Genomic DNA, 25,493 nt, shown 5'->3' on the forward strand with positions numbered 1-25,493 from the left:
CAACTGGATTAAAGTTCTAGAATTATAGCTCTATACCACAGACTGTGCCCAATCCATGATTTTGGCTAATTTAAGCAAACTGTGAGCTAATGGACTAAAACCAGGACAAAATATATGCAAAACACATATCCAAAATAATAATAATAATCCCAAATGAACAAGAATTTATAAAAAGTGAGACATATAAAATTTTGACTTGTCCATGTCGAACTTCTTTTATTATGGATATTGGTTACCATGTACTAAGGAATGGGCCTAATATTTTTAGGAAAAAAAAATATTTGTCGAATGTTTAGTTTATTTTTTATAAAATCTAATCATCCTGTTTGTTTTCTTTAAACTCTGCAAATACTGTAGTACGTCTATATGGTATGTAGTTAGATACAGCCATATGAGCTCTCCCTTTGAATAGCGCTTCCCAAGCTCAACTAAGGTCTAACATGTCAGATTAACCACTAACATAATTAGGAACTGACAGTGATTTCCAAAAAAACAAAAAATTCTAGTCTCTTATAAGTGCTGAAATCAATTGTATCAGAGTGGTGTTTTTTACCTTGTTTTTGACAAGGTTTTGACATTGATGGCCCAAAATGAAGGTCTTGTTCTAATAGTCATGGTCACCACTGGTATTAACTGGATATGTTTAGATAATGTTGTTCAGTTTTCTGTTTAATTCTGTTAGCAGTCATTACTTATTGGATTAGACTGCCACTGTGTTATGCTGTTGAAGTAACAATTCCATTGCACTTTGTGTACAATATAGCTTTGACTTTTAACTTGCCTTTGACTTCATGGAAAAAACAATACCTCGAGTGGCTTCTAATTGGTGTAAATGACCCCTTTTCAAATGATTTAACAAGTCATATAATGTGTAGAGCGTAGAAATGCACTCATTGATAACTGCACATGAGGCATATTCTGCTTTCAAATAATGCAAAAAAATGATAGCCTGGAATTAAGGGGTCCCTTGCCCCCCTTAATGTCCACATAAATCTGGCAAGTGTAGCAAGCATATGCACCTTTTAACTTACAAACTGAAGAAATGCTGATATGGCTAAACTCTCGTTTATGATTTCTTCTACTTCTTTTGTTATTAAGCAGATGATAAGTGAATTGATTATGGGTGGCAGCAGGCTATACAACATCATAATTAGGAATTGCCTGTTATTAGTATCAGGTTTAATAACAACATAGAGGAACAAATAGGAACATTTTGCTTTCAGCAAAGATCAGAAAATATGACTAAAACACAAAGATAATGGCAAAATTACAATAATTATAATAAAACAAATTACAAAATGTACACTTTGCTCAAGCTATACTTAGACTTTTTTTCAAATGATAAAAAAAACGTTCCTCCATTAAAGTGCACAAATGAACAATGCTTTGGCAGAGCTAACTACAAAGCTATACAATCATAAATGTATTAACACTGTAGAACATCGTATGCTGTTCTTCACAGAATTTAATTAAGTCCCATTCCCCACTCTGCCCCTCTGAAAAAAGAAACAAAAAGCATAGGTCTACGTAATTCAGTGAAATGCCCTTGTAATATCCCTAAAAATCAGGTGCATATAGCTGACACATCCATCCCTTTTTTTCATAACCTGAAGAAATGTTGATCTGGCTAAACTCTTAGCTAGGATTTCTTTCACTTCTTTAGTTCTTAAGCAGTAGATGAGTGGATTGATCATGGGTGGCAGCAGGCTGTACAACATAATAGTAAGTATTTGCATGTCAGCACTGAAGTTGATACCAATATAAGGGGCCGTATAATTAAAACACCTGGGTAAAAAGAAGAGAGCAATTATGATGAGCTGAGAACTGCAGGTGGAGAGAGTCTTCAGTCGTCCTTGAGTGGTCGAGATTCGAAAGACTGCCATCACGATAGAGGAATAGGAAAACAAAATAAAAGCCAGAGGTACGAGTAACACAACCATAGCGAAAACAAAAGCTGGAAACCCATAAGGTGTCCGGTCAGTGCATGCAAGCTTTGTGATGGCCACATGATCACAGTAACACTGGACAATTGTGTTGGCAGCACAGTAAGGAAGAGGATATGCTCTGATTGCCATCATGAAAACACAGGGCTGTGCCATCAGCCACGATGCAAAGCACAAGATCATGATAGTGGAGTTTTTGACAATATTAGCATATCTGAGAGGATTGCATATTGCCACATATCTATCAAAGGCCATTACTGCCAGTATAAAAGCATTAACTGAAGCAAAATAGTGCACAAAATACATCTGTATAAAGCAACCAATGAATGAGATGACTCCATCATTGAACCAATATCTAGCAATAATCTTGGGTAATGTGGTGGTGCTAAACAGGACATCACATGCAACAAGATTTATGATGATATAATACATAGGTTTTTGGAGTCTTTTTTCTCGTACAAACAATGTAAGAAATATTCCATTTCCCAACAAAATACCCACGTAGACAAACAACATGACTGCAGATGCAAGGCCATAGTAGTTAGAGTGAAGCCCAGGAAAGCCTACAATAAAAAAATTCTTCACAGAAGTGATGTTTCCTTCAGACATGATGATCAGATGGAGGGAAAGAGCTGGTGTGGCCTGGTGCATAGAAGAAAACATTATTTCACTAAAGTCACATATAAACATGGATATGCAAATAAAATATACACATTCAACTTCATCAAGACTTCATAAAGTAGATTTTAAAATCAAATATTGAAAACATAATGCATTTCTTTATTTAACTAAAAACTTTACTGCACTGGAGAAATGTATCTAAACAAGTATTTCTATATTGACATGAAAATACATCTTGCTGAATAATCTTTGTCAATACCTCTCTAGTCTAGTTCACACCTTAAATGAACACGCTCAAGCCATTCTAAGAACAGAAGATTCCTTTTGTTTTTTTAGGTAGCATCAGCTTTTCTTGTTGAGGGAAGGTCTAGTGTATTTTCCTCTGGCTGATGGATGACTCTGACAGCAAGTGTTTTATACCCTCCTAGGACTGCTATTGTTGACATCATCATCATCTTTAACTGCTTAGTCCAGATAGGGCCATGGTAGTTGACATCATCATGTGATGCACATTCATTGTTTTATGTTAGCAATTCAGGAAGGAATAACCAAACACTCTAGACACGGGATCACCACATAGCAGCCCACAGTCCCAATCAAGTTTCAAGTGTATTTGTCATTTGCACAACTGTCAGGACATTCATGCATTAAAATGCTTGTGGTGAGGCATATAAGCATATATCCAGCCTATGAGCAAGTTTTCTCTGACCCATGTTCCTCCAAAACATTTTCAAAGTTACATTCAAATTACATGGAATCTATAAAAAAGCTAAAGCTTTTTTTTAAAGCTATCAGCACCTACAAAAAAATAAGGGCTACTTAAGGGCTATTCTATCTGATAAACAATATAATATACAACCCCATTTCCAAAAAAGTTGGGACGCTGTGAAAAATGTAAATAAAAACAAAATGCAATGATGTCATTGAAAATGCTTTGAAGACAAAATATCAAATGTTGAAACTGACAAGTTTTATTGGTTTTTGAAAAATATATGCCCACTTTGAATTTGATGCCAGCAACATGTTCCAAAAAAGTTGGGATGGGCAACAAAAGGGTGGTAAAGTTGTGTAATGCTAAAAAAACACCTGGTAGTTAATTGCCAACAGGTCAATAACATGATTGGGTATAAAAAAGCATCCCAGAGAGTCTTTCAGAAGTAAAGATGAGGAGGGGTTCACCACTCTGTGAAAGACTGCATGAGCAAAATAATTAAAGAAATAACATTTCTAAACATAAAATAGCAAAGAACTTGGGGATTCTATCATCTACGGTACATAACAACATTAAAAGATTCAGGGAATCTGGAGAAATCTCTGTATGCAAGGGACAAGGCCAAAAGCCAGTACATGCTGGCCATGATCTTTGGGCCCTCTGGTGGCACTGCATTAAAAATGTGATATGATTCTGTAGAGGAAATCACAGCATGGGCTCAGAATTACTTCTGAAAAACACTATGAAAACAGTTTGGCGCTGCATCCACAAATGCTAATTTAATGCAAATGCTAATAAAACTTGTAATGCAAAGAAGAAAGCATATATAAACAGGATCCAGGAATGCTGCCACCTTCTCTGGGCCTGAGCTCATTTAAAATGGACTGAAGGGAAGTGGAAAAGTGTCCTGTGGTTCAACGAAACAACATTTCAAAATTCTTTTTGGACATCATGGACACTGTGTTCTTTGGGCTAAAGACCACTCAGCTTGTTATTAGTGCACAGTTCAAATGCCAGATGGTATAGTGGTGCATTACTGCACATGGCATGGGTGACGTGCACATCCGTGAAGGCACCATTCATGCTGAACAATGTATACATGTTTTGGCAACATATGCTGCATCCAGAAGTCTTTTTCAGGGAAGGCCTTGTTTATTTCAGCAAAACAATGTCAAACCACATTCTGCATGTATTACAACAGGATGGCTCCATCTAAACTGGTCTGCCTGCAGTCCAGACCTGTCACCCACTGAAAACATTTGGCACATTATAAAATGAAAAATACGACAAAGGAGACCCCGAACTGTTGAGCAGCTGAAATCCTCTGTTAAGCAAAAATGGGAAAACATTTCACTTTCAAAACTACAGCAGTTGGTCACCTCAGCTCCCAAATGCTTACCGAGTGTTGTTAAAAGAAGAGGTGATGAAACACAGTGGTAAACATGCCCCTGTTCCAACTTTTTTGGAACATGTTGCTGCCATCAAATTCAAAATGAGCATATATTTTTCAAAAAACAATAAAATTTCTCAGTTTTTGCATTTGATATGTTGTCTTCAAATAAATATAGGGTTTAAATTTGCGCATCATTACATTTTGTTTTCATTTACATTTGCAAAGTGTCACAACTTTTTTGGAAATGGGGTTGTAATATAATGACATGAGCTGCATTTGATAGCCACTGTGTTCTTTTATAACAGTGACTGCCTAAGTGCAGTTCAGAAAGGTTGTCTAAGCATTTCATAATGATTGTGTTACAAAGGCATATTTTCAATCCATTTTTTTTATTCTCAGTGTCAGTTTCCCTCATTGTGGCCATCAGACCACACGTTCCCTTTTACTGCAAATTCATGTGTGGATTCTATGTGTGATGGTGTTACAGTTTGTATTTTTCTTGTCTATCTAAAATAGTAATGGCTGGCATGCATATGTTCTGTTTTTTAATAAGATAAGAAAAACTTTATTGTCCATTAAATTTACATGAAATGGAAATTTGTCTTTGGCAATCTGGCACATAAATACATAGACGCATAAAACACTTAAAAACACTTACAACAGCAATGCACATTAACTATGTAGGGGTATTATTTATTATGTCCTTATTCAGAATGTTCACAGCAGTGGGCACAAATGATTTTTTGTACCCATTCTTTCTAGCTAGTGGGACCTTAAGTCTCCTGCCTGATGGCAGCAACCGGAATGATGAACGAAGTGGGTGGTAGGGTCCTTGTAGACCTGGGTTGCCTTGTTGGTTATGGATCGGATGTATAAGTTCTGGAGTGACAGTTGTTTATCTCCAATAATCTTACCGGCCTGGTTGACCACCTGGGCCAGTTTATTTCTTTGCTTAATTGAGAAGTTCCCATATCAGGACACAATATTGAAACTGAGAACACTCTCTATAAGTGACCTGTAGACCATGATCAGAGTATGTTTGCTGGTGTTAAAACCCCTCAGCCTCCTGAGGAGAGAGAGTCTCTGCCTTGCTTTTTATAAACATAATCTACATTGTTCTCAAAAGTGAGTCTGTTGTCAATAATTGTTCCCAGGTATTTAAAGTGATCGACTTGTTCCACTTCCTGCCCTTTCATGGTGATTGGTTTGAAGACAGATCCTGCGCTGCCTGCTGCCACCCTCCCTCCGAAACATAGCTCCTTGGTCTTGCTGACATTAAGATCAAGGAAGCTACCATCAAACCAAGTGGCTGGATGGTTGATGCACTGAGAGTAGGAGCGGCTGGTCACATCTTGCAAGCAGGCAACAAGGGCCATGTCATGAGCATATTTTACAAGAGAGATGTCTTCGCTGTTATATTTAACCTCATTTGTGTACATGGAGAATAAAATGGGAGATAAAACACACCCCTCTGGAACACCACTGTTCAAGACAAGGCAGTTGGAAAAAGTGTTGTTGATACAGACGCGTTGGGGCCTCTCTCTCAGAAACTCCCTGATCCACAACACAAGGCTACTACTGACATTCAGGTCACACAAATATCGCAGAAGGAGATGATATTGAACTGTATTAAAAGCAGAGGAAAAATCCATAAAAAGTACCCGGACATATTTATTGGCCTTGTCCTAGTGACCAAATACTTTATGCAGAAGAATCAGTGTGGTATCTTCCACTCCTCGACCAGCTCGATAGGCAAACTGCATGGGGTCCATGAGCTTAACTGTTTGTGATATAAGCTCCCTGCTCACTAGGCGCTCCATGCATTTGCCTAATAATGATGTAAGAGCAATAGGTCTGAAATCATTCAACGATTTTATGAGAGCTGTTTTTGGCACTGGGATGATTGTTGCCATTTTCCAGGCTTGGGGGACAAAACTAGTATTGAGAAACATCTGGAGTAGCTGGGTAAGGACAGGTCCCAGTTGGATGGCACATTCCTTTGAGACCCTTCCCTTAAGACCATGTGGCCCAGTAGCTTTATGGGGGTTGACTCGTTGTAGGATTGAGATGACTTCTTCTACTTTAAGTGTCATGGGAGCAGGTGTCATTCCTGCACAAACCGAATCACATTCATCACTAAAATCATATCTATCAAATCTAGAATAAAACATATTCAGGTTGTTTGAGAGGTGAACAGGATCCTCACACTGAGGGGCTACTCTTTGTTTCCTTCCCATCATTGTGTTTAATCCTCTCCAAGCATCTTTTGCATTTCCATTCCTCAGTTTATGCTCAACCTTGTCTTTATAATCCATTTTTGCTTTTTTGATCATACGTCTTATTTCTTTCTCCAAATCTTTCACTTTTTGCTTGTCTCCCTTCAAAAAAGCTATTTTCTTCTGATTTAAATGATATTTTAGTCCTTTGTTGATCCATGGCGTATTATTTGGGTAGATTCTGACATTTTTTGTTTTAATAATAGAGACAAAACAGAAGTTTACATAGCTGGTAATAGTGTAATTTATCAACTCTGGGTCATTACTGGAGACCTGGTCATTGAAGAATAAGTCCCATTGAGTGGCATCAAAGCAGCACTTCAACTCTTCAACTGAGTCATTTGTCCAAGCCTGGATATATTTTTAACAATGGGCTTTTCTCTTTTTAGCTTCTGGCGATAATTTAGCAAGAGATGAATGACATTATGGTCAGACAAACCTAGTGGTGGACGGCACCTGGACACATAGGCACCCCCCACATTTCCAAAGCACTGATCTAGAGTTTTATTAATTCTTGTTGGACACAATACATATTGCTCCAGGTTTGGCAGGTGAGTGGAGATAATACATCTATTAAAATCACCCATTAAGAAGACTAGATCATCAGCAGAATGACATTGTGCTTTATTATAGCTGTCAGCTATGTGCTCAGCTGCTCATACATAATCTGGGCCAGGCACGTATACCAGAATGATTGTAATTTGCCTAAATTCACGAGGGAGATAATGTGGTCCACCTCTGATACTTTTCGCTGTTCGTCTGGGATCTCTGTCATATCGGATAAGTGAGTATCCCTCCAATTCGATGTTGGTTACGTCTTCTGACAGCCAAGTCTCCGTACAGATCAAACTGGCTAGGCTAAATTCCCTGTTATATTTCAAAAGAGTAGCAAGTTCAGTCATTTTGTTTTGTATTGAACACACATTGGATAAAGTGATTGTTGGGAAAGGGAAGCGGCTACCTCTCCTTTTAAGTCGATTCTGTATTCCCCCTTCTGGATCCCTGTTTTTACTTTTCCTTTTAAGACCATCCGTTCATTGAGCAAAGCGAACGATTTTGGGACAACTAATGAGAAGTTTTGGAACAGTTTTACTCTTCTGCCGGAGACCTAGCAGGTGTTCCTGGGTGTAGACAGGAATCGCAGATAATCCATTGCTCCATAGATTCCATGGTTTTACTCCAAGTGCATTTACAGTGTCCCAGAAGAACATCAAAGCCCAGATCACAGCTCCCCTCTTAACGAACATGATCCCCAACATAATCTCCAAATAAAAACTTCATTTAAATAACAGATATTCTTATAAAACCAACAAACACATCAAACAAACAAGCCAGATGCCTAGGGCCAGCACACACACATGCACACCATCCACACGCATGCGCCCCCATGTGTTATAGACACAACGACCCATGCGATATAAAGAAATTACTAATTTGCACACCATGAAAAAAGATTATGGGCCTAAATGTTTGATGAGTAATTCATACTGAGAACACTGACATAAACTTGCCATAAAAACATCATGGCAGATGCCATATTCTGTCATGAGTTGTTGCAACAGATCATCTCTAGTAATATATCAGTGTCATGTTACATTATCGTTAATTCATGACAGACTTCCTAGTGTGTGATATTTTATGGTTTGCATTGCATCACATGCTTAAGCTTTTGTTATGTACTAGTAATGATTGCATTTATGTAAATACATACATTAAATTTTACATATTCAAATTATAGTGGGTACCAAGTTATAAGAGTAGGTAATTTGTGAAAGAGGCCGCACACAGTACTACTGTATTCAGAGCAAGACAAAACCATCAGTCAATTTACTAATAAGCACAAGAGTTGTGCCAACATGGTTTCTTACTTACAAGTAAGAAGTATATGTCAGCATGTTTTATGCTATAGGGCAGGTAATAAATATCGATTTAATAAATCAGCTACATGTCATAGTGAAATGTGCTAAAGCAGTTTTTGTCCACATCATGTTTTTTTGAGCCACACATGTATATATATATTTCAGTGATTGCTGAGCATGTATGGAAGCACATTATTCAGTCATGTTTCTCCTCTGTTTCTGGCAGCAGTATGTCAAAATTTTGACATTTCACTTGAAATAATTGGACTCACTATGTCAAAGTAATAACATAGTATTTCAAAATAATCATGTACTATGATTTAATAATGACTCAATTTTAAGACAAGTCAAATTTTTCATAAAAGTCATTATTTACATCAAAATTGTGAGAAAATAAGTCATTATAAAAATTTTACATTTTGCTGCCAGAAACAGAGAAGGACAAAAAAAAATGATCAGCATGACTCATAAATGTAGTTTTTAGAAAATATCAAGTTAAAATTTGCAAAATTATCTGGTCTGACTATAAAATGATGAGAAAGTGACATAAATCATAGAAGATAATGTGGGTATATAGAAACAGGTTCACTATACAATATAACTAAGCCTATTCATTAGTTAGTGACTAAACAGTTGTTAAACAGTTCTGGGATTTACATGCAATCCATTGTAAATCTGTAATACTGAGTCAATGGGCAGCATTAACATGGACTAACTCCCAGTCTTACACACTGGTGTGGAAATTACCTCACTGGGATTATGAGTGATTCACTTTATTATTCCCCTTAGGCTACATCAGCTAATAATCAAATGAAATTAGATGTATTCCCCATGCTCTGAATTAGAAATATGTTCACTAAATAGTAAACCCTTGTGACATATTGCTATGGGAGCTAGAACTATAAACTATAGAACTACAAAATTAAGCATTTTGTAGTGGGGCTGAAATAACCACTTGTTTGTAGAACATAAATGGGAACCACACATTTCAATTGCCTCTTTTTGACATGCAATAAAGCATGAAATAATGTCTTTAATTCAATCTTATAGTTTTTGTATATAATATAGGGAGATGACTCAAAAATCAAAAATGTTTCAGTCAAAACTTTGCTATTGGACAAACTATTTGTCCATAGATGTGGCATGTAATCCTTCTGGACATGTATGTATGACTCAGTGATTCTGGCTGACAAGAGACAGGGGATTTAACTAAAAAACATGACAATGCCACTCCGTCAGGAACAAAAACAGTTTCCTAATTAGTGTGGTTCCCTGTAGTCTTCATTAGCTACATGTTTATCAGTCATTATAAGTGGATGCCCTCGAGACCACCGTAGTACGCAAACAGACAGCTATGGCCTTCTCTTCAGAGAGAGTGCAACAAAGCAAAGCCCTAGGAACACACGCACACACATATACACAAACACATACATAGAGTCATATGCAAAAGTTTGAACACACAGGCCACACTTTATCTTCATTGTGTTAAATTCTGCAAATAAACAGTAGTTATGCTGTAAAATGTGCAGAAGTGTGTTCTCCGTAGAGGACGTGTTAACTTACTTTCACTTAAAAAAATCAATAAAAAAATGTAATTTTAAGAAAATATATGTAGGATCATAGGCTGGGAATGATGGTGAGTGCAACACAGAGGCTGGTTATAGCCAGTTTTTGGCACCAACAATATGAATAAAAATATGGGCCAATGACCATAAACGTGGGTGAAGTATGATTGCTCAAAAGAGGCAGGACTGCATTCAGAAATATTATTCTTTGGCAAAAAGAATAATTTCACAAGAATTAATTTCACGTTAAGTGATTGTTTACAATGTTTAAATGTTTACAAGTACTTTAATTAAAAATGTGATGTATGAATTAATGGTAGTACTATGCTCACCTAAATTAAAATAATACACACAACTTGTCAGTATTTGTGTACACGTGTTCAATAATGTGATCACACTGATTATCACTGAGATGGGGACATGTGATAATAACCATTTCCACAAGCATGCTACATAAATAAAAATGTAACATTAATAATAGAAAAAAAACATGAAACTTTTGACTGAGTTGGCCAAATAAACCTACTGACAGGTGACAAATTAAAAGAAAAACCAACATGATACATCACCTTGGCCTTCGACACTCAAGTTACCTCATCCATAATAGGTTACAAAATTAAGTATTATGGCATCAGAGCATGCCTGTGCTCTGTTTGGTGTTAAAAATAATGGGCTAGCCTGTTCATAAATGTTTGTGCATACTAATTTTATGTTATTTTATATATATATATATATATATATATATATATATATATATATATATATATTTATGGCAAGCCAAACAGGAAATATTTAATGAACTTTGATATATATGGAACGAACATTGATATATATGGAACGAACATTGATATATATGGAACTGAACTTTGATATATATGGAATGAACATTGATATATATGGAATGAACTTTGATATATATGGAATGAACTTTGATATAAATGGAATGAACATTAATATATATGGAATGAACATTGATATATATGGAATGAACTTTGATATATATACAATGAACTTTGATATATATGGAATGAACATTGATATATGTTCCACTCAGCGTGGGGGGCGGGGTGCAAGGCTACAACACACACAACCCCAAAAGTCCCTCTCTGTCTAAACAAAACATTTTATGAATTATATTATATTTTATATATATCATTTTTTCATCTCAATGTTCGATCCATGTACATCAAGGTTCATTCAATATATATATATATAAATTTTCATTCAATATATATCAATGTTCATTCCATATATATCAAAGTTCATTCCATATATATCAATGTTCATTCCATATATATCAAAGTTCATTGTATATATATCAAAGTTCATTCAATATATATCAATGTTCATTCCATATATATCAAAGTTCATTGTATATATATCAACGTTCATTCCATATATATCAATGTTCATTCCATATATATCAAAGTTCATTGTATATATATCAACGTTCATTCCATATATATCAAAGTTCATTCCATATATATCAATGTTCATTGTATATATATCAAAGTTCATTGTATATATATCAAAGTTCCTTCCATATATATCAAAGTTCATTGTATATATATCAAAGTTCATTGTATATATATCAATGTTCATTCCATATATATCAAAGTTCATTGTATATATATCAAAGTTCATTCCATATATATCAATGTTCATTCCATATATATCAATGTTCATTGTATGTATATATCAATGTTCATTCCATATATATCAATGTTCATTGTATATATATCAATGTTCATTGTATATATATATATCAATGTTCATTGTATATATATCAAAGTTTATTCCATATATATCAATGTTTATTGTATATTGTATATATATCAAAGTTCATTCCATATATATCAAATGTATTATATCAATGTATCATTGTATATATATCAAAGTTCATTCCATATATATCAATGTTCATTGTATATATATCAAAGTTCATTCCATATATATCAATGTTCATTGTATATATGTCAAAGTTTATTCCATATATACCAATGTTCATTCCATATATATCAAAGTTCATTCCATATATATCAATGTTCATTCCATATATATCAAAGCTCATTGTATATATATCAATGTTCATTCCATTTATACCAATGTTCATTGTATATATGTCAAAGTTTATTCCATATATACCAATGTTCATTCCATATATATCAAAGTTCATTCCATATATATCAATGTTCATTCCATATATATCAAAGCTCATTGTATATATATCAATGTTCATTCCATATATATCAAAGCTCATTGTATATATATCAATGTTCATTCCATATATATCAATGTTCATTCCATATATATCAGTGTTCATTGTATATATATCAAAGTTCATTGTATATATATCAAAGTTCATTCCATATATATCAATGTTCATTCCATATATATCAAAGTTCATTCCATATATATCAATGTTCATTCCATATATATCAAAGTTCATTTTACATATATCAATTTTCATTGTATATATATCAAAGTTCATTCCATATATATCAATGTTCATTAAATATTTCCTGTTTGGCTTGCCATAATATATATATATATATACATATATATATATATATATATATATATATATTGTTCTACTGCATTTATTCATTAGGTTCTTTTTGGACTTCTGTTTTGAAGATTGGGGCTAGGAAGTCCCAGGGCTGTGTGTTATAGCAACCTAGAGAAAGTTTAAAGCCAGCTGCAAATGAAGGTCTCCCTCAATGTACTCTTGTTTAAAATAAATTCATCATCGAATGTTCATCGATAACAGTAAGAGCTGAGCTGTATACCATATTCTGAGTTAAGTCAAGAAAAGCTGAGTTATAGACCAGAACCTCAAGTTGGCCAGGCCTCTTGTAAGGACCCCCATGTCACAATATGAACCAACATAAAGTATCTTAAGAAGGTGTTATTCCATCACTAACTACTAGAAACAGCTTCTTAACATAGCAGTTTCAATGAGTCAGACTATACGGGAAAGATGGAACATGATTATTCCAAAGGATATTTCTTCATATCTTTTCATACTCATCAATCTAGCCAATGAGCCCTCGGGCCCTCTCATCCGGATATAAATGATTTGTCATAGAATAAAGGTCATTTCAATGGGAATTCCATTTCATCCTGTCTGATTTTTGGAACATTTGATTTCATCTGTTTATCCTATTTAAAAATAATTAGTTGTTGTCAAAATATTCTAAGTGGACAAATGGACCCAAACAATACCAGCAAAATGTCTCCCCCCACAGCACCAGAGAGTCATCAAAGCCCCTCACTGTAGGGCTCAAGAATTGAGGCCTGTACTAATCTCTTGGTGTATGTTAAATGTGCGCTTACTAGTGAAGGATGATTCATCTGATGACATGGCTTTTTTCTTAGGGACTATTTTGCCTTGCAACACCCATGCATGTACCTATTTGACAAAAAATAGGTTTTAAAAGTATATGTTTTTAGGCCAAAACATTACCTCAGAACTATCATAAATATGTTTCAGGCATCAGACGATGTTTTCATGATGATTTAGTGTCTTTTTGTGAGGCGGCTATTAGAAGCATTAAATGTTAAAATGAGTGGCTCTCAATATATTGAGAGTGCATTAGAAGTAGAAGAATATAACATAGTTATCATGATAAATCTTGTTAACCACCTAAAATCACAGGCTTCTAACATCATAATTTATTATGTTTAATTTTGTAATTTAACATTATTATTCATTAACTACAGGGACTCCAGTGGAAACTGGTTGAGCTACTTCTAGGTTATAAAAGTGTGTAATAAAACATTGGGCCTGCCAGTGGGACTTGGCCATGTAAGGGGTTAGTGTAGTCTTCCCAGTGCTGAATTGTAAGGTAGGTCAGGGTCAAACCTGATTAGTTTTTCTTATTGCTATTAAAAGACCCATAACACGTGAGGAACCAATGAGCTCCTTCATTGTACATCACTGTACTATATAATGTACCCAACGGCTGCAGCCTTTTAGAACACTGAAGATGCTTGGCAGATGAGGAAGTCTAGAATGGTCATTACCCATCATATATGAAGCTTGCACAAATATCTAAAACAGAAGGCTTCAGGAGCTTCAATGCTTTCAATACTGGAAGAACTTAAAGACCACAGTGGAGATGTTAAATGATTGTTGTGTAATACAGAGCATCTTGGGAGTGCATAATACTGAGAAGTAGCTATTTTGAAGACATATTATTTCCTGAAGATCTACAGGGCTACAGGAACCATGTCATTTCAAAATGTTTCTGGAATGATTATAAAGGAATTTGTACTTGGAGGATTTGACACAGTGCAGAGACCTCTGGTTGTTGGTGTTGTCTTACTGATAGTGTATATGCTTGTTATGACTGCTAACCTTGCAAACATATACTTTATTATCATGGATAAACGTTTGCACCAGCCAATGTATCTGTTTATCTGTAATTTAGCAATTGTAGACATGCTTTACTGTACAAGTGCATGCCCAACTATGATAGGTGTCCTTGTAGCTGGATATAAAACTATATCTTATGTGCCATGCATGGTTCAGATGTTTATTTTCCATTTAAGTGCTGCGATGGAAATGTTTGCCATTTCTGTTATGGCATTTGACCGCTTTATTGCCATTGGCAGCCCTTTGCGTTACCATTCTATTCTGACAAATTTACGTTCTCTTTTAATAACAGTAACACTGTGGATAGTGGCTTGTACTTTATTGGCTGTAGCACCTGCTACAGTTATTCCTCTCCCTTTTTGTCAGTCAACCCTGAAATATGTTTTTTGTGACTATGCAGCTGTTATCAGGGCAACGTGTGTAGATCCAAATCCATATTTCAACGTGCTTTCCGTTGTATCCTTTTTTACGATTTTTGGAACATTTGGTTTCATCTGTTTGTCATATCTAAAGATACTTATAGTTGTTGTCCAAATGTCCTCAATGAGTGACAAGAAAAAAGTGTTCAATACTTGCTTTAGTCACTTGATAGTCATAATCTGCTATTATGCACCCACCTTTGTGCTAATAGTCTTAACCAGGATTGGTGTAGTTTTAACACTGGAGGAGAGACATGGGCTGATGGTTGGGTCACTTCTAGGACCCTCTTTAGTCAATCCTTTCATATACTGTTTGAGAACCAAGGAGATCAGAAACAAACTATTGAGAATTCTATCGAAAGTTGAACCAGCTTTATAAAGATGGGACTGAGCTTTAAAGGGGAATGTCACAGATTTTTCAAAAGTCCTCAATAATTCAACAATTGATGTGAACAAAAGTCATTCAGAGTGGTTTAATATGAAATGGTTCATTATAGAGAAACTTGCTGACAGGAATCAGGGGTTGTAATGTGTACAACACAAATATAGCCATTTTGTTTATTATCCAAATCCACCAGTGAACCTACAGATGGCTTCAATTTTTTATTTAATATGTGATGCTTATATTGCAATATAGTAGTAAATCAACAATTTCACCTGACAATACCCGGCATGTACCACTCTCCCATGAATGAAAATACATATTAGGCCAAAGCCTTATCATCTAAAACAATATCTTGGGCATGGGTCAAGATATCAGTAACCATTTTATGAAGTAACTTACTGTGATGTATCTTTTAGAGTCATTAAACTCTTCAGAGATCTGGTTCCTATCAGCACCACTGTGAACAATTCTGACTTGGTAAGCTTCTCAAGAATAGAATGTTTCACATTAAAGCACTTTGAAAGACTCTTTGCATCTTAATTTAATTATGAAGAAGTTCTGAAATAGAAATGTCTGGTTGTCTGAGATTTTGGTCAAAAATGACTTAGTATTTTACTTAAGCTTGCTAGCAGAATTAAAAACTAAAAGATGCACTGTAGGAGCTTTGTATTTTAAAAGGAACAAGTGGGTCAAACTTTTGATGAAATTCATGCACAAACATTTACATCAGGAAAGCTTTTCTTTCAGAAATGTCTGCCCTGGATAATAAATAAATAAATAAATAAATAAATAAATGCCTACTTGTGATCACAGCATTCATGCCATTTTATGGCCTATTGTATCTTATACCTCTGACCATGCAGCTGTGTTAAGATACTGTTGCCCTTTTCAAGCCCTGATCATAAACCTCCATAAAGAGTTATAATTATGATACATGAACTACTGATTTACTGTAGATATTCATATAAATAGAATAAGCTTAGAATGTTTCACATGTAATGCCTTGAACATATCTTTCCTGCTAACTTGCACGAACTTGTGTTAATCAAAGCTACCAAACTAACTACATACAGACGTCTAAAAAAGAGCCATCTAAATACTTCTTTATCCTTCAATTTCTATGTGATTAGAGAAAACAGACTCTATTTAAGGAAACAGGTAATTTATTTCTGTGTTCAATGTTGAAATACCAATCCAAATAGTTTTGTACAATTCTTCTATCCACAGTAATCAAATGGGATTATTGATATTGCTGCTGTATCCTGAATGGGATGTGATGTCCTTTGAAACTTTCATTTCAATATTAATGGGGAGTCTTTCAGTAAAGTGGATTCAGTGAGTCAGTCAGACAAGAATACTCCATAAAAACAAAGCAAAGTATGGTATGGATGTAGACATTAATTACAATTTTACAGGTTTAAAATAATTCATAAGGAAAAAGGTCCAGTGTAAAATAGGCCCAGTCTGAAATACATCTTTCCCTTGTCCATTATTCTTTTATTTGAACTTTTTCATGGCACTTTAAAATGAAGTTAAAAGTATTTGCCTCATCCTCTACTCCTTTATGTCTTTGTTTTTTTTTGCATATTTGTTAAATATTTTGTTTCAGATCCGCATACAAAATAAAATATAACACAGAACATGGAGCATAAAACACAGTTTTAAATGAAGAATTTGCAACACCTATATCACTCAAGTAAATGTCTACAATTGCTGCGAAATGCAGTTTCAAAGCAGTGAACGGAACTCAAGGTAGGAAGTTTGATGAAAATCAATGTTTTTATATAAAGACACTTACAATATATTATGTATTCATTAATAGGTTCCTAAAATCTATATTGTACTATTGTTTTACTGTGTATACAAAAAAAAACAAAAAAAACAAAAAAACAATTGAAGACTTTTATGAAGATTTTTAGAACAAATTATTCTGGTTATCTCAATTATTTTAAACAGCAGTGTATAAATGTATGTGTAAATAAGATCAAACTAAAATTGGTGGTGATTTTAATTAGTTTAATTATAGCCATTATTAATAAGATCTGGCTAATACTACATTCATTTTAGGACTAAGAATAAGACATTTAAAAATAGGTGCCAATAAGGACTTGGATTTGGAGCAGTATTTTAGTATGTTTGTCATGCAGGCTTATCTTCAGTGGGTTTAAATATTCATTTTGTTTGTTTAATTTTACAATCCTCCCTGGATCATGAAAAAAAACTCACACATGTACAAAAGAGAGGCAGGGAAAAGGTGTCATGTCATTTACTCATGAGCTCATTTGTACCTGCCCTCTAACCAATATAAATAGAAGCCCAACATCTTTTTCCAGATGACTTTTTTTATTTGATAGAGATTTACATTAAACATGAAGTCTACCTCATTTGTTGATGCCTAACACTGATCAATACAATTATACATTTCAAAACAGAGCAGCTCTGCAGCGATGCTTCAAGGAGTTCAAACACTTTATGGGTATATGTGTGATCATTCCGATTCATTGTACATTACAGTAAGATGTATTGACATGTAGATAATACAGAACAGACTGTTTTGTTACGTTTTCTGATTCACCAGTGAGCCTCTTCATACTTAGTATGGTTTTCTATATAAATGGAGGCTGAAACCCTCTATTCAACAGTTTTTACCTGTGTTTTACACTGAGATCTACCACAGGTGTTGATGCCATCATCAGAAAATCCAACTGTGAATTTATAATTGCAGAAACAAATCTGCAGTGATGAGGATTTCTAACGCTTTATGGATACTTGTTAAATATTTGCTTTTTTTACTGTACATCACATTGCAATGCTTTGAAGAAAATATAGATATGGATCTTAGGGTTAGAGGACTAAATTGCTACATTGAGAATAACACACCATGTCGTTTCAAAACATTTCCAGACAAGCCATCACTGAATTTGTCTTCAAAGGATTTGACACAGTGCAAAGTCCACTGGTTGTTGGTGTTGTAATGCTGATACTGTACATTCTTGTTATGATTACTAACACTGCAAATATATGCTTCATTGTTATGGATAAACGTTTGCACCAGCCAATGTATCTGTTTATCTGTAATTTAGCACTTGTAGACATAGTCTTCTGTACCAGTGCATGCCCAACCATGATAGGTGTCCTTGTAGTTAAATATAAATCCATGTCTTATGCACCCTGCATTGTTCAAATGTTTGTATTCCATTTAAGTGGAGGAATGGAAATGTTTGCTATTTCGGTCATGGCATTTGACCGTTTTATTGCTCTAAGCAATCCTTTACGGTACCATTCTATTCTGACAAATGTACTTTGTGTCCTGATCTCTATTGTACTCTGGGTGGCTGCTTTTGCAATTGCAGCTATGCTTCCTGCTACTGTTGTCCCTCTACAAATATGTTACTCAGATGTGAAGTACATGTTTTGTGACTATGTATCTGTTATCAGGGCAACTTGTGTAGATCCCGAACCATATTTTAATATGGTATCAATTTTAACAACTGTTCTTTGTTTTAGAACACTTAGTTTCATCTGCCTGTCCTATATAAAGATTGTTATTGTTGTTGCGAGAATGACTTCAAAGAATGACAAGAAAAAAGCATTTAATACCTGCTTTAGTCACTTGATAGTCATAATCTGCTTCTATGCCCCCACATTCATATGAATAGTGCTGACCAGGATTGGTGTAGTTTTAACAATGGAGGAACGAAATGGGCTGATGGTTGGCTCAGTTCTTGGGCCCGCTCTAATAAATCCTTTCATATATTGTTTGAGAACCAAGGAGATCAGGAATAAATTATTTAAAATGGTCAGATGAAGTAAATGAACAATGAACATTAGATTTAAATACATTAGGAATGCAGATGTTGAAATAATTTAGCTTTTTCTTCTTCTCTCTTTCTTTTTGCATCACACTCATCAGCAACAGTTGACACTGAGGTTGTCTAATACTTTATTACTGAATTTTCCTGACCATATTTTATTTCTTATCCCATTCTCGTTTATCAGAGTGCTTTGACTTCAAAGTTCAAGTCCAATTTTTACATTTTCATTTGTTTACATATTTAGTGACTTTGTGGCTACTGCCCAAAAAACTTTTTTTCAATTTGCTATCTTTATTTCTCATAAATAGTAGAACTCTATGTTGTTGTGTAGTTTTCACACTGAGGGAAAGACACAGGTTGATGCTTGGATCATTTCCTGGACTCTTTATATTAAATCCTTGTGTTTACCATCTTAGTCCCAAGAAGATCAAAAACAAAGTATTTGAGAGTTCTATGAAAATTTAAACCAACTTTAAAAACAAGGCACAAGCTTTAAGAATGTTGAATCTACACAAATCAACATTGCATCTTCATAACTTTATGGTAAAGCTTTTGAAACTTAAAACCTTTACCATTTATTTCAGAAAATGTCCCCGTTCTCAAGCCCTGAAGGAAATCCATGACCAAAAACCTTTATAACACTACATATGACATAGTAATATTAAGTTTTTGTGTTCTCTATTATTAAACTCAATATTGCCAGTTTGTGATAGAGAGTAAAATACTATTAAAACTTTTGGAGTATACAAAAACTACTGAATAAAAAAAAAATAAATAAAATTAAAAATACTGGGCAGTCTCATCTCGAAAGCAGTTATCGTTTTCAACCAAAATAATTATTTAGACTGAGATGTTGCTGTTTGTGTTTATCCTGAACTATCCTGAACACCCTTCAGAGTCACCATAAAAAACTTTGCTTAAAAAAGTGTTGAAGATAAATGTTTTCCAGAATTATCTGGGACAAATAAGGTCAATGTTAAAAGTATTTACAAAATATTAATAAGTAAATGATTTGCCTATTTAAATGTGTTGCTCAATATTTAGATATATAATGTTCATGTCAAAAACGGCTAAAGTCAGAAGACATGATCAATAGCAGTCTTGACTGTTTGAGCTATTACATTAAAAAATATGCAAAAACTCTTTGTGATGGTTTAAAAGCACAGCATTCTGGTTATATACTTATTGATAATCACATACAAACTACTTATTGTTATTTCATTTTTTAAAATATTAAAAGTTCTTTGGTGGGCTTAAACCAGAGGGAGGAACTCTGGTTCTGGAGGGTCAGGTGTGAACACCAGTGACAAAGATTTTAACGAACATATGGTTGATTCAGAATGCAAAGTAAATAACTTTCAATATGGCCATTGGACTTTGTGTGGAAGTTGGAGGAGAGGCTCATGCAGGCTCCCATGAGCTGGCAGAAGGCCTTCCAAAAATGTCTAACTCAGGTCCCCAGTCAGACACCAGATCACTAGACATCCCGTGAATCCTGATCACGTGCTGTAATAGACGTTTTGCTGTCTCCTTGGCAGACAAAAGTTTGGGCAGTGCCACAAACTTGCATGCCTTGGAGAAGCAGTCAATGAGGACCAGGATGATTGTATTGCCCTTGGAGGGGGGTAGGCCTGTGACAAAGTCCAGGAAGACATGACACCATGGATGTGCAAGTATGGGCAGAGGGTGAAGGAGCTCTTGGGGTTGTGACCTGGGTGCACTAGTCACCCCTGGGTGACTTGAAAATGGGGAGACATGTCCCCATAGCAAGACCTGTTGCTGCATAGCTGCAGGCACGTAGAGCTTTTGGGGATCCTCCGGGATCGGGCTCCTGCCGCAGGGCCTCCCTGATGGCGGTCTCCAGCTCCCAACGGAGCGGGGCCAGGATCTGAGGAGCGGGAATGATGGGTTCCGGGGAGGGGTCAGGCCCTGGAGGCGCTCACTGTCTGGACAGGACATCTGGCTTGGTGTTCTTGGACCCTAGCCTATAAGACAGCAGCAAATCAAAGCGGCTAAAGAACAGCACCCATCGGTCTTGGCGAAGGTTAAGATGCTTCGCCTATTGGATATAGGCCAGGTTCTTGTGGTCAGTCCAGACCACAAAAGGATGTTTAGACCCCTCAAGCCAGTGTCTCCATTCCTCCAGGGCGAGCTTTACAGCTAGAAGCTCCCTGTCTCGAACATCATATTTGCATTCAGCTGGGGTAAGACGGTGTGAGAAGAACACACACGGGTGGAGCTTCTTGGCCAGACCCAGGCGTTGGGATTTTACCTCTCCCACGCCACCATCCAAGGCATCTACATTGACGACAAATGCTTCCTTTGGGTCGGGCAGCTGGAGAACCGGGGGGATGTTAATAGCGCCTTGATCACCTTGATAGCATTTTGGGCTTTGATGGCCCAAAGAAAAGGTCCTGGGGTCTTCCGGGTAAGGGCAGTGAGGGGAGCTGCCATGGAACTGAAGTTTCACACAAAGCGCCGGAAGAAGTTGGCGAACCCCAGGAAACGTTGAACCAACCGGAGGGAAGTAGGACCGGGCCAGTCCACCACGGCTCTGATCTTGGCAGGGTCCATGCGGAGGGTGCTCTTGAACACCACAAAGCCCAAAAAGGATACCGTAGAGACATGGAACATCAGCTTCTCCAGCTTAACGTATAGGAGGTTCTCCAGCAATAGTTGAAGGACCCACCTGACATGCCTGACATGTTCCTTGAGGGACCAGCTGTAAATGAAATGCCATCGAGGTAGACATATGCATAATGATCCAGGGCCTCTCTCAGGACTTCATTAATGAAGCGCTGGAAGACCGCCGGGGTGTTCATAAGCCCAAAGAGCATTATCCAGTACTCATAATGCCCAGTGGGGGTGATGAATGCTGTCTTCCATTTTTCCCCTTTCCTAATGCAGATGAGGTTGTAAGCACTGCTTAATGAATATGGCTGCTTGCTGCAGTGCCTCAAACACCAATGACATGAGGCGTAGTGGGTGGCGGTCTTTTACCATGATGGCGTTTAGACTGCGGTAATCCATGCAAGAGTGGAGGTCTCCATCCTTCTTTCTGACAAAGAAGAAGCCTGCTCCTGTTGGAGAGGAGGATGCGCAAATGAAACCCAGTTCCAAACCTTCTCAACTTTATTCATCCATAGCAGCACGTTCAGGGGGTGAGAGCACAAACAACCAACTGCGGGGGGTGTGTGGTGCTGGAGAGCAGGTTGGTGGCACAATCAAATTCCCTGTGGGGTGGCAGGACTTGGGCCTTTTATTTACTGAAGACCTCCTGGAGGTCCCAGTAGGCTCTGGGGACCCCTGAAATGTCCAACATGGCGGGATGCCAGCATGGTGCCCTTCAAAGGGGGCCAGGATCAGCCAAGCAATGACCGTTACACCAGGGGTCCCGTGCATATACAGATTGTGTGTACCAATCAATGCGAGGGTTGTGCTGTCTCAACCAATGGAACACCAACACCAGTTTTTGTCTTTTCCGTAGTTTGGGGACAATTCATTCTTTTTAGCCCTCTTTTTCTTTTTTCTGTAGTTTTGGGGCCATTTCTCTTTTCTTTTCTTTTCTTTCTTTTCTTCAACTACACTCAGTACAAAGGTGTGACAAAGGGGTGCTTTTTGCCATGGCCTTAAGTAAAGGACCCCACAGGTGTACCATATTGGCCCTAATCAGCCCAAAGACTTCTGGGAATTGGAGTTTAAGGAGCTTATAGATTCAATCTCTCCATCTGAAGTTAGTTTGGCACTGTCCATAATGCTTTTAGGCATTCCGTTTCTTTTGGTCTCCAAACATGTGCATCCATGGTTGTCTTCCTCATAGGCACAGATCACATGCCCAGTGATTTACTCCATGGGGGAGAGTTTCCAGTGTACTTGGTGGGGTTTTTGTTGATCAATGTTACCTGGAGTAACGAATGCGTTTACACTACATGTAGCTCAAACGCTGCTTCAGGCCACCTCCTGAAGTGATCTGAGTGATCAGAATTGTGTCTGTTTACATGTGTCTTGAATGTGTTTACACTTGCTTTTTTCTGGGGCTTGGTCTTATCCAGATATAATTCTGATCCTTAAGGTGTATGAAGTAAACAGGAGTAAACAGGATCATATTAATGGATGTGGCTGCGCTGCACTCTAGTTTTGTTTATCTTTAGTGCAGCTGGCCTGGACAGTCCAACTGACAGGTCATCATCCTCCATGTAAAAAAGTAACAGTCCCCTAAATTACTGTGAAATCTAGTAGCTTTTTGGCAGATAAAATCAGTATCCAGTATGCTTAATGTTTCAAAAGCAGTGATCAAAACTCAAGGTAAATCTTTGGACCAAAAATGTTTAGAAATGGATAATTCCAGTATATTATTCATTATTTAACAAAATCCTGTAATACTGAATAAAACAATTCTTTTGAGTTAAGCAAGCACACATAAAAAACCTCTGCTTTCCCTAAACCTCAGGGAGCGCTGACCAACATGAACATATAGAGTAAAACTCAGAGCTATTCACAATCTCCATTTCAGCTGGGAGGTCCTTACAGACCTGCTCTGGTTGATGCAGACTTGTCAAACCTTTTCTTTATTTCGGTTTTGACATGCAAACACTCGATCCGTTTTTAGGCACCATCAAACAACTGAACCAAGCTAATTCATGAGGGAATTTAACACCAGAGCATGCTTTTTCCAGTGCACATTTTTGCTGTACTGTCTGTACAATCTGCTGCTTTAACATTTCACTCTTTACAATAGCTTGTATTGTGCCAAGCATCAGTTACCTAATTGGTTACATTTCTATTGGTATACACAAAGATGACTGGCATCTTTATTTTCTGTTTTTCTGTTTTCATGGTGGTGAATGTGAACAGGAGGAACAGAGCACTTGCATCCCTGCAAAACCTCTGATCAATAAACAAACACCCACATGTGTAGTTTAGTCCACTTTAGCCCATACAGTCCACCCTCAAAACCAAAAGAAAAGAGATATAATATCGCATTAAAAAAAAAAAAAAAAAAACTGTGATGCAGTGTTCAGAAAACAAAGTTGGTCTGAAAACAGCCTAATGTTCTTCAGAGATGTTAGCTAACGAATATTACTATATGAGGCTGCACATACTGAAGCAGCATCAAAACAAACATACTGTCCCTGCTCATGATAATGTTCAGAGGTGAGTAGAGAAGGCTAAATCAATACTGAAGTAAAAGTACTGATACTTTCATAAAATAACTTCAGAAGTAAAAGTAAAAGTACTTTCCCCTAAAACAGCTTGAGTACAAATACAAAAGAGGCAGGTTGAAAATCTACTTAAGTACTGAGCACTGCAGTGGAAATTCTTACTACATCCAACATTTATCAGTATCAGTTTATCAGTAACTGAAGTTTGTGCAGCTCTGTTCATTGCCACCATTAAAATACTCAGGAGGCAATTTTGTTTAGTGGCCTTATTGCATTTCTTTACTCAGCCAGGCCAATTTTTTTGAATAATGTTTTGCCCCACCACTTTTGGAGGTGTGGAACCACCCCTGTGTGTAATGTGACAGAACCAGCCAGATGCTTGAAAACATGAGGCTTTACTTACAAAGGGTTTGACAATAGTCCTAGTCAGTAAACAGGCATAGGTCAAATAAAAAAAAAACAACTAAATTCAGAAAAGAACAAACATAAAGACATGATCAGGCAACCAAAATCCAAAAGGGACAAGACAAAAAGGCAAAGTCAGGAAGTCCAGAAAAATGGTCAAGTTCACAATAAGACAAAATAACAAATGGGACACGCTCAGTAGCTCTACCAGGAGAAGCAAGACATCACAAAATATCTAGTCTAAAGCTCGGGTTTACAAACTAAACTAAGACTAGTCACATGACAAAGAGAGCAGATCAATATTTAGGCGATGGAGATTAGTGATTGGTGGATTGCAGAGGTTATATAGTCATGTGATCTCTCAGGGGGTTCTGGGAAATGGAGTTCTTGGGTAAGTTGAGCCAGCGGGATGAGTGACAGTAACCCGTCCCAGCCCCAAAGTCCCAAATTGACAGCCAAACCCGGTCTCTAGTCTAATTGGTGGGAGTAGCACAAAGGTGGCGGTAATTTTTCTGCTTGTTACATCGGAGGACCGCCTTGATTCTCTGAAATCTCTGATT

At 36.5% G+C, this 25,493-nt stretch overlaps 2 protein-coding genes and 1 pseudogene across 2 annotated transcripts; 2 read left to right on the forward strand and 1 right to left on the reverse strand.

Annotated features, from left to right (window-relative positions):
* Positions 1 to 1,532: 1,532 nt before the first annotated feature.
* Positions 1,533 to 2,552, reverse strand: LOC118826506 (olfactory receptor 2AT4-like). Its single transcript, XM_036597494.1, has one exon. It carries the CDS (start codon positions 2,550 to 2,552, stop codon positions 1,533 to 1,535), a length of 1,020 nt encoding a protein of 339 aa, XP_036453387.1.
* A 12,048-nt stretch (positions 2,553 to 14,600) lies between these two features.
* On the forward strand, positions 14,601 to 15,545 carry LOC118826514 (olfactory receptor 13-like). The gene has a single exon (XM_036597508.1). The coding sequence runs from the start codon at positions 14,601 to 14,603 to the stop codon at positions 15,543 to 15,545; it is 945 nt and encodes a 314-aa protein (XP_036453401.1).
* A 2,887-nt stretch (positions 15,546 to 18,432) lies between these two features.
* On the forward strand, positions 18,433 to 19,359 carry LOC118796865 (annotated as a pseudogene).
* The last annotated feature ends 6,134 nt before the right edge of the window (positions 19,360 to 25,493 follow it).

This window comes from Colossoma macropomum, unplaced genomic scaffold (genome assembly GCF_904425465.1).
Source record: "Colossoma macropomum unplaced genomic scaffold, Colossoma_macropomum, whole genome shotgun sequence".
In the NCBI taxonomy this organism is placed as follows: Eukaryota; Metazoa; Chordata; class Actinopteri; order Characiformes; family Serrasalmidae; genus Colossoma; species Colossoma macropomum.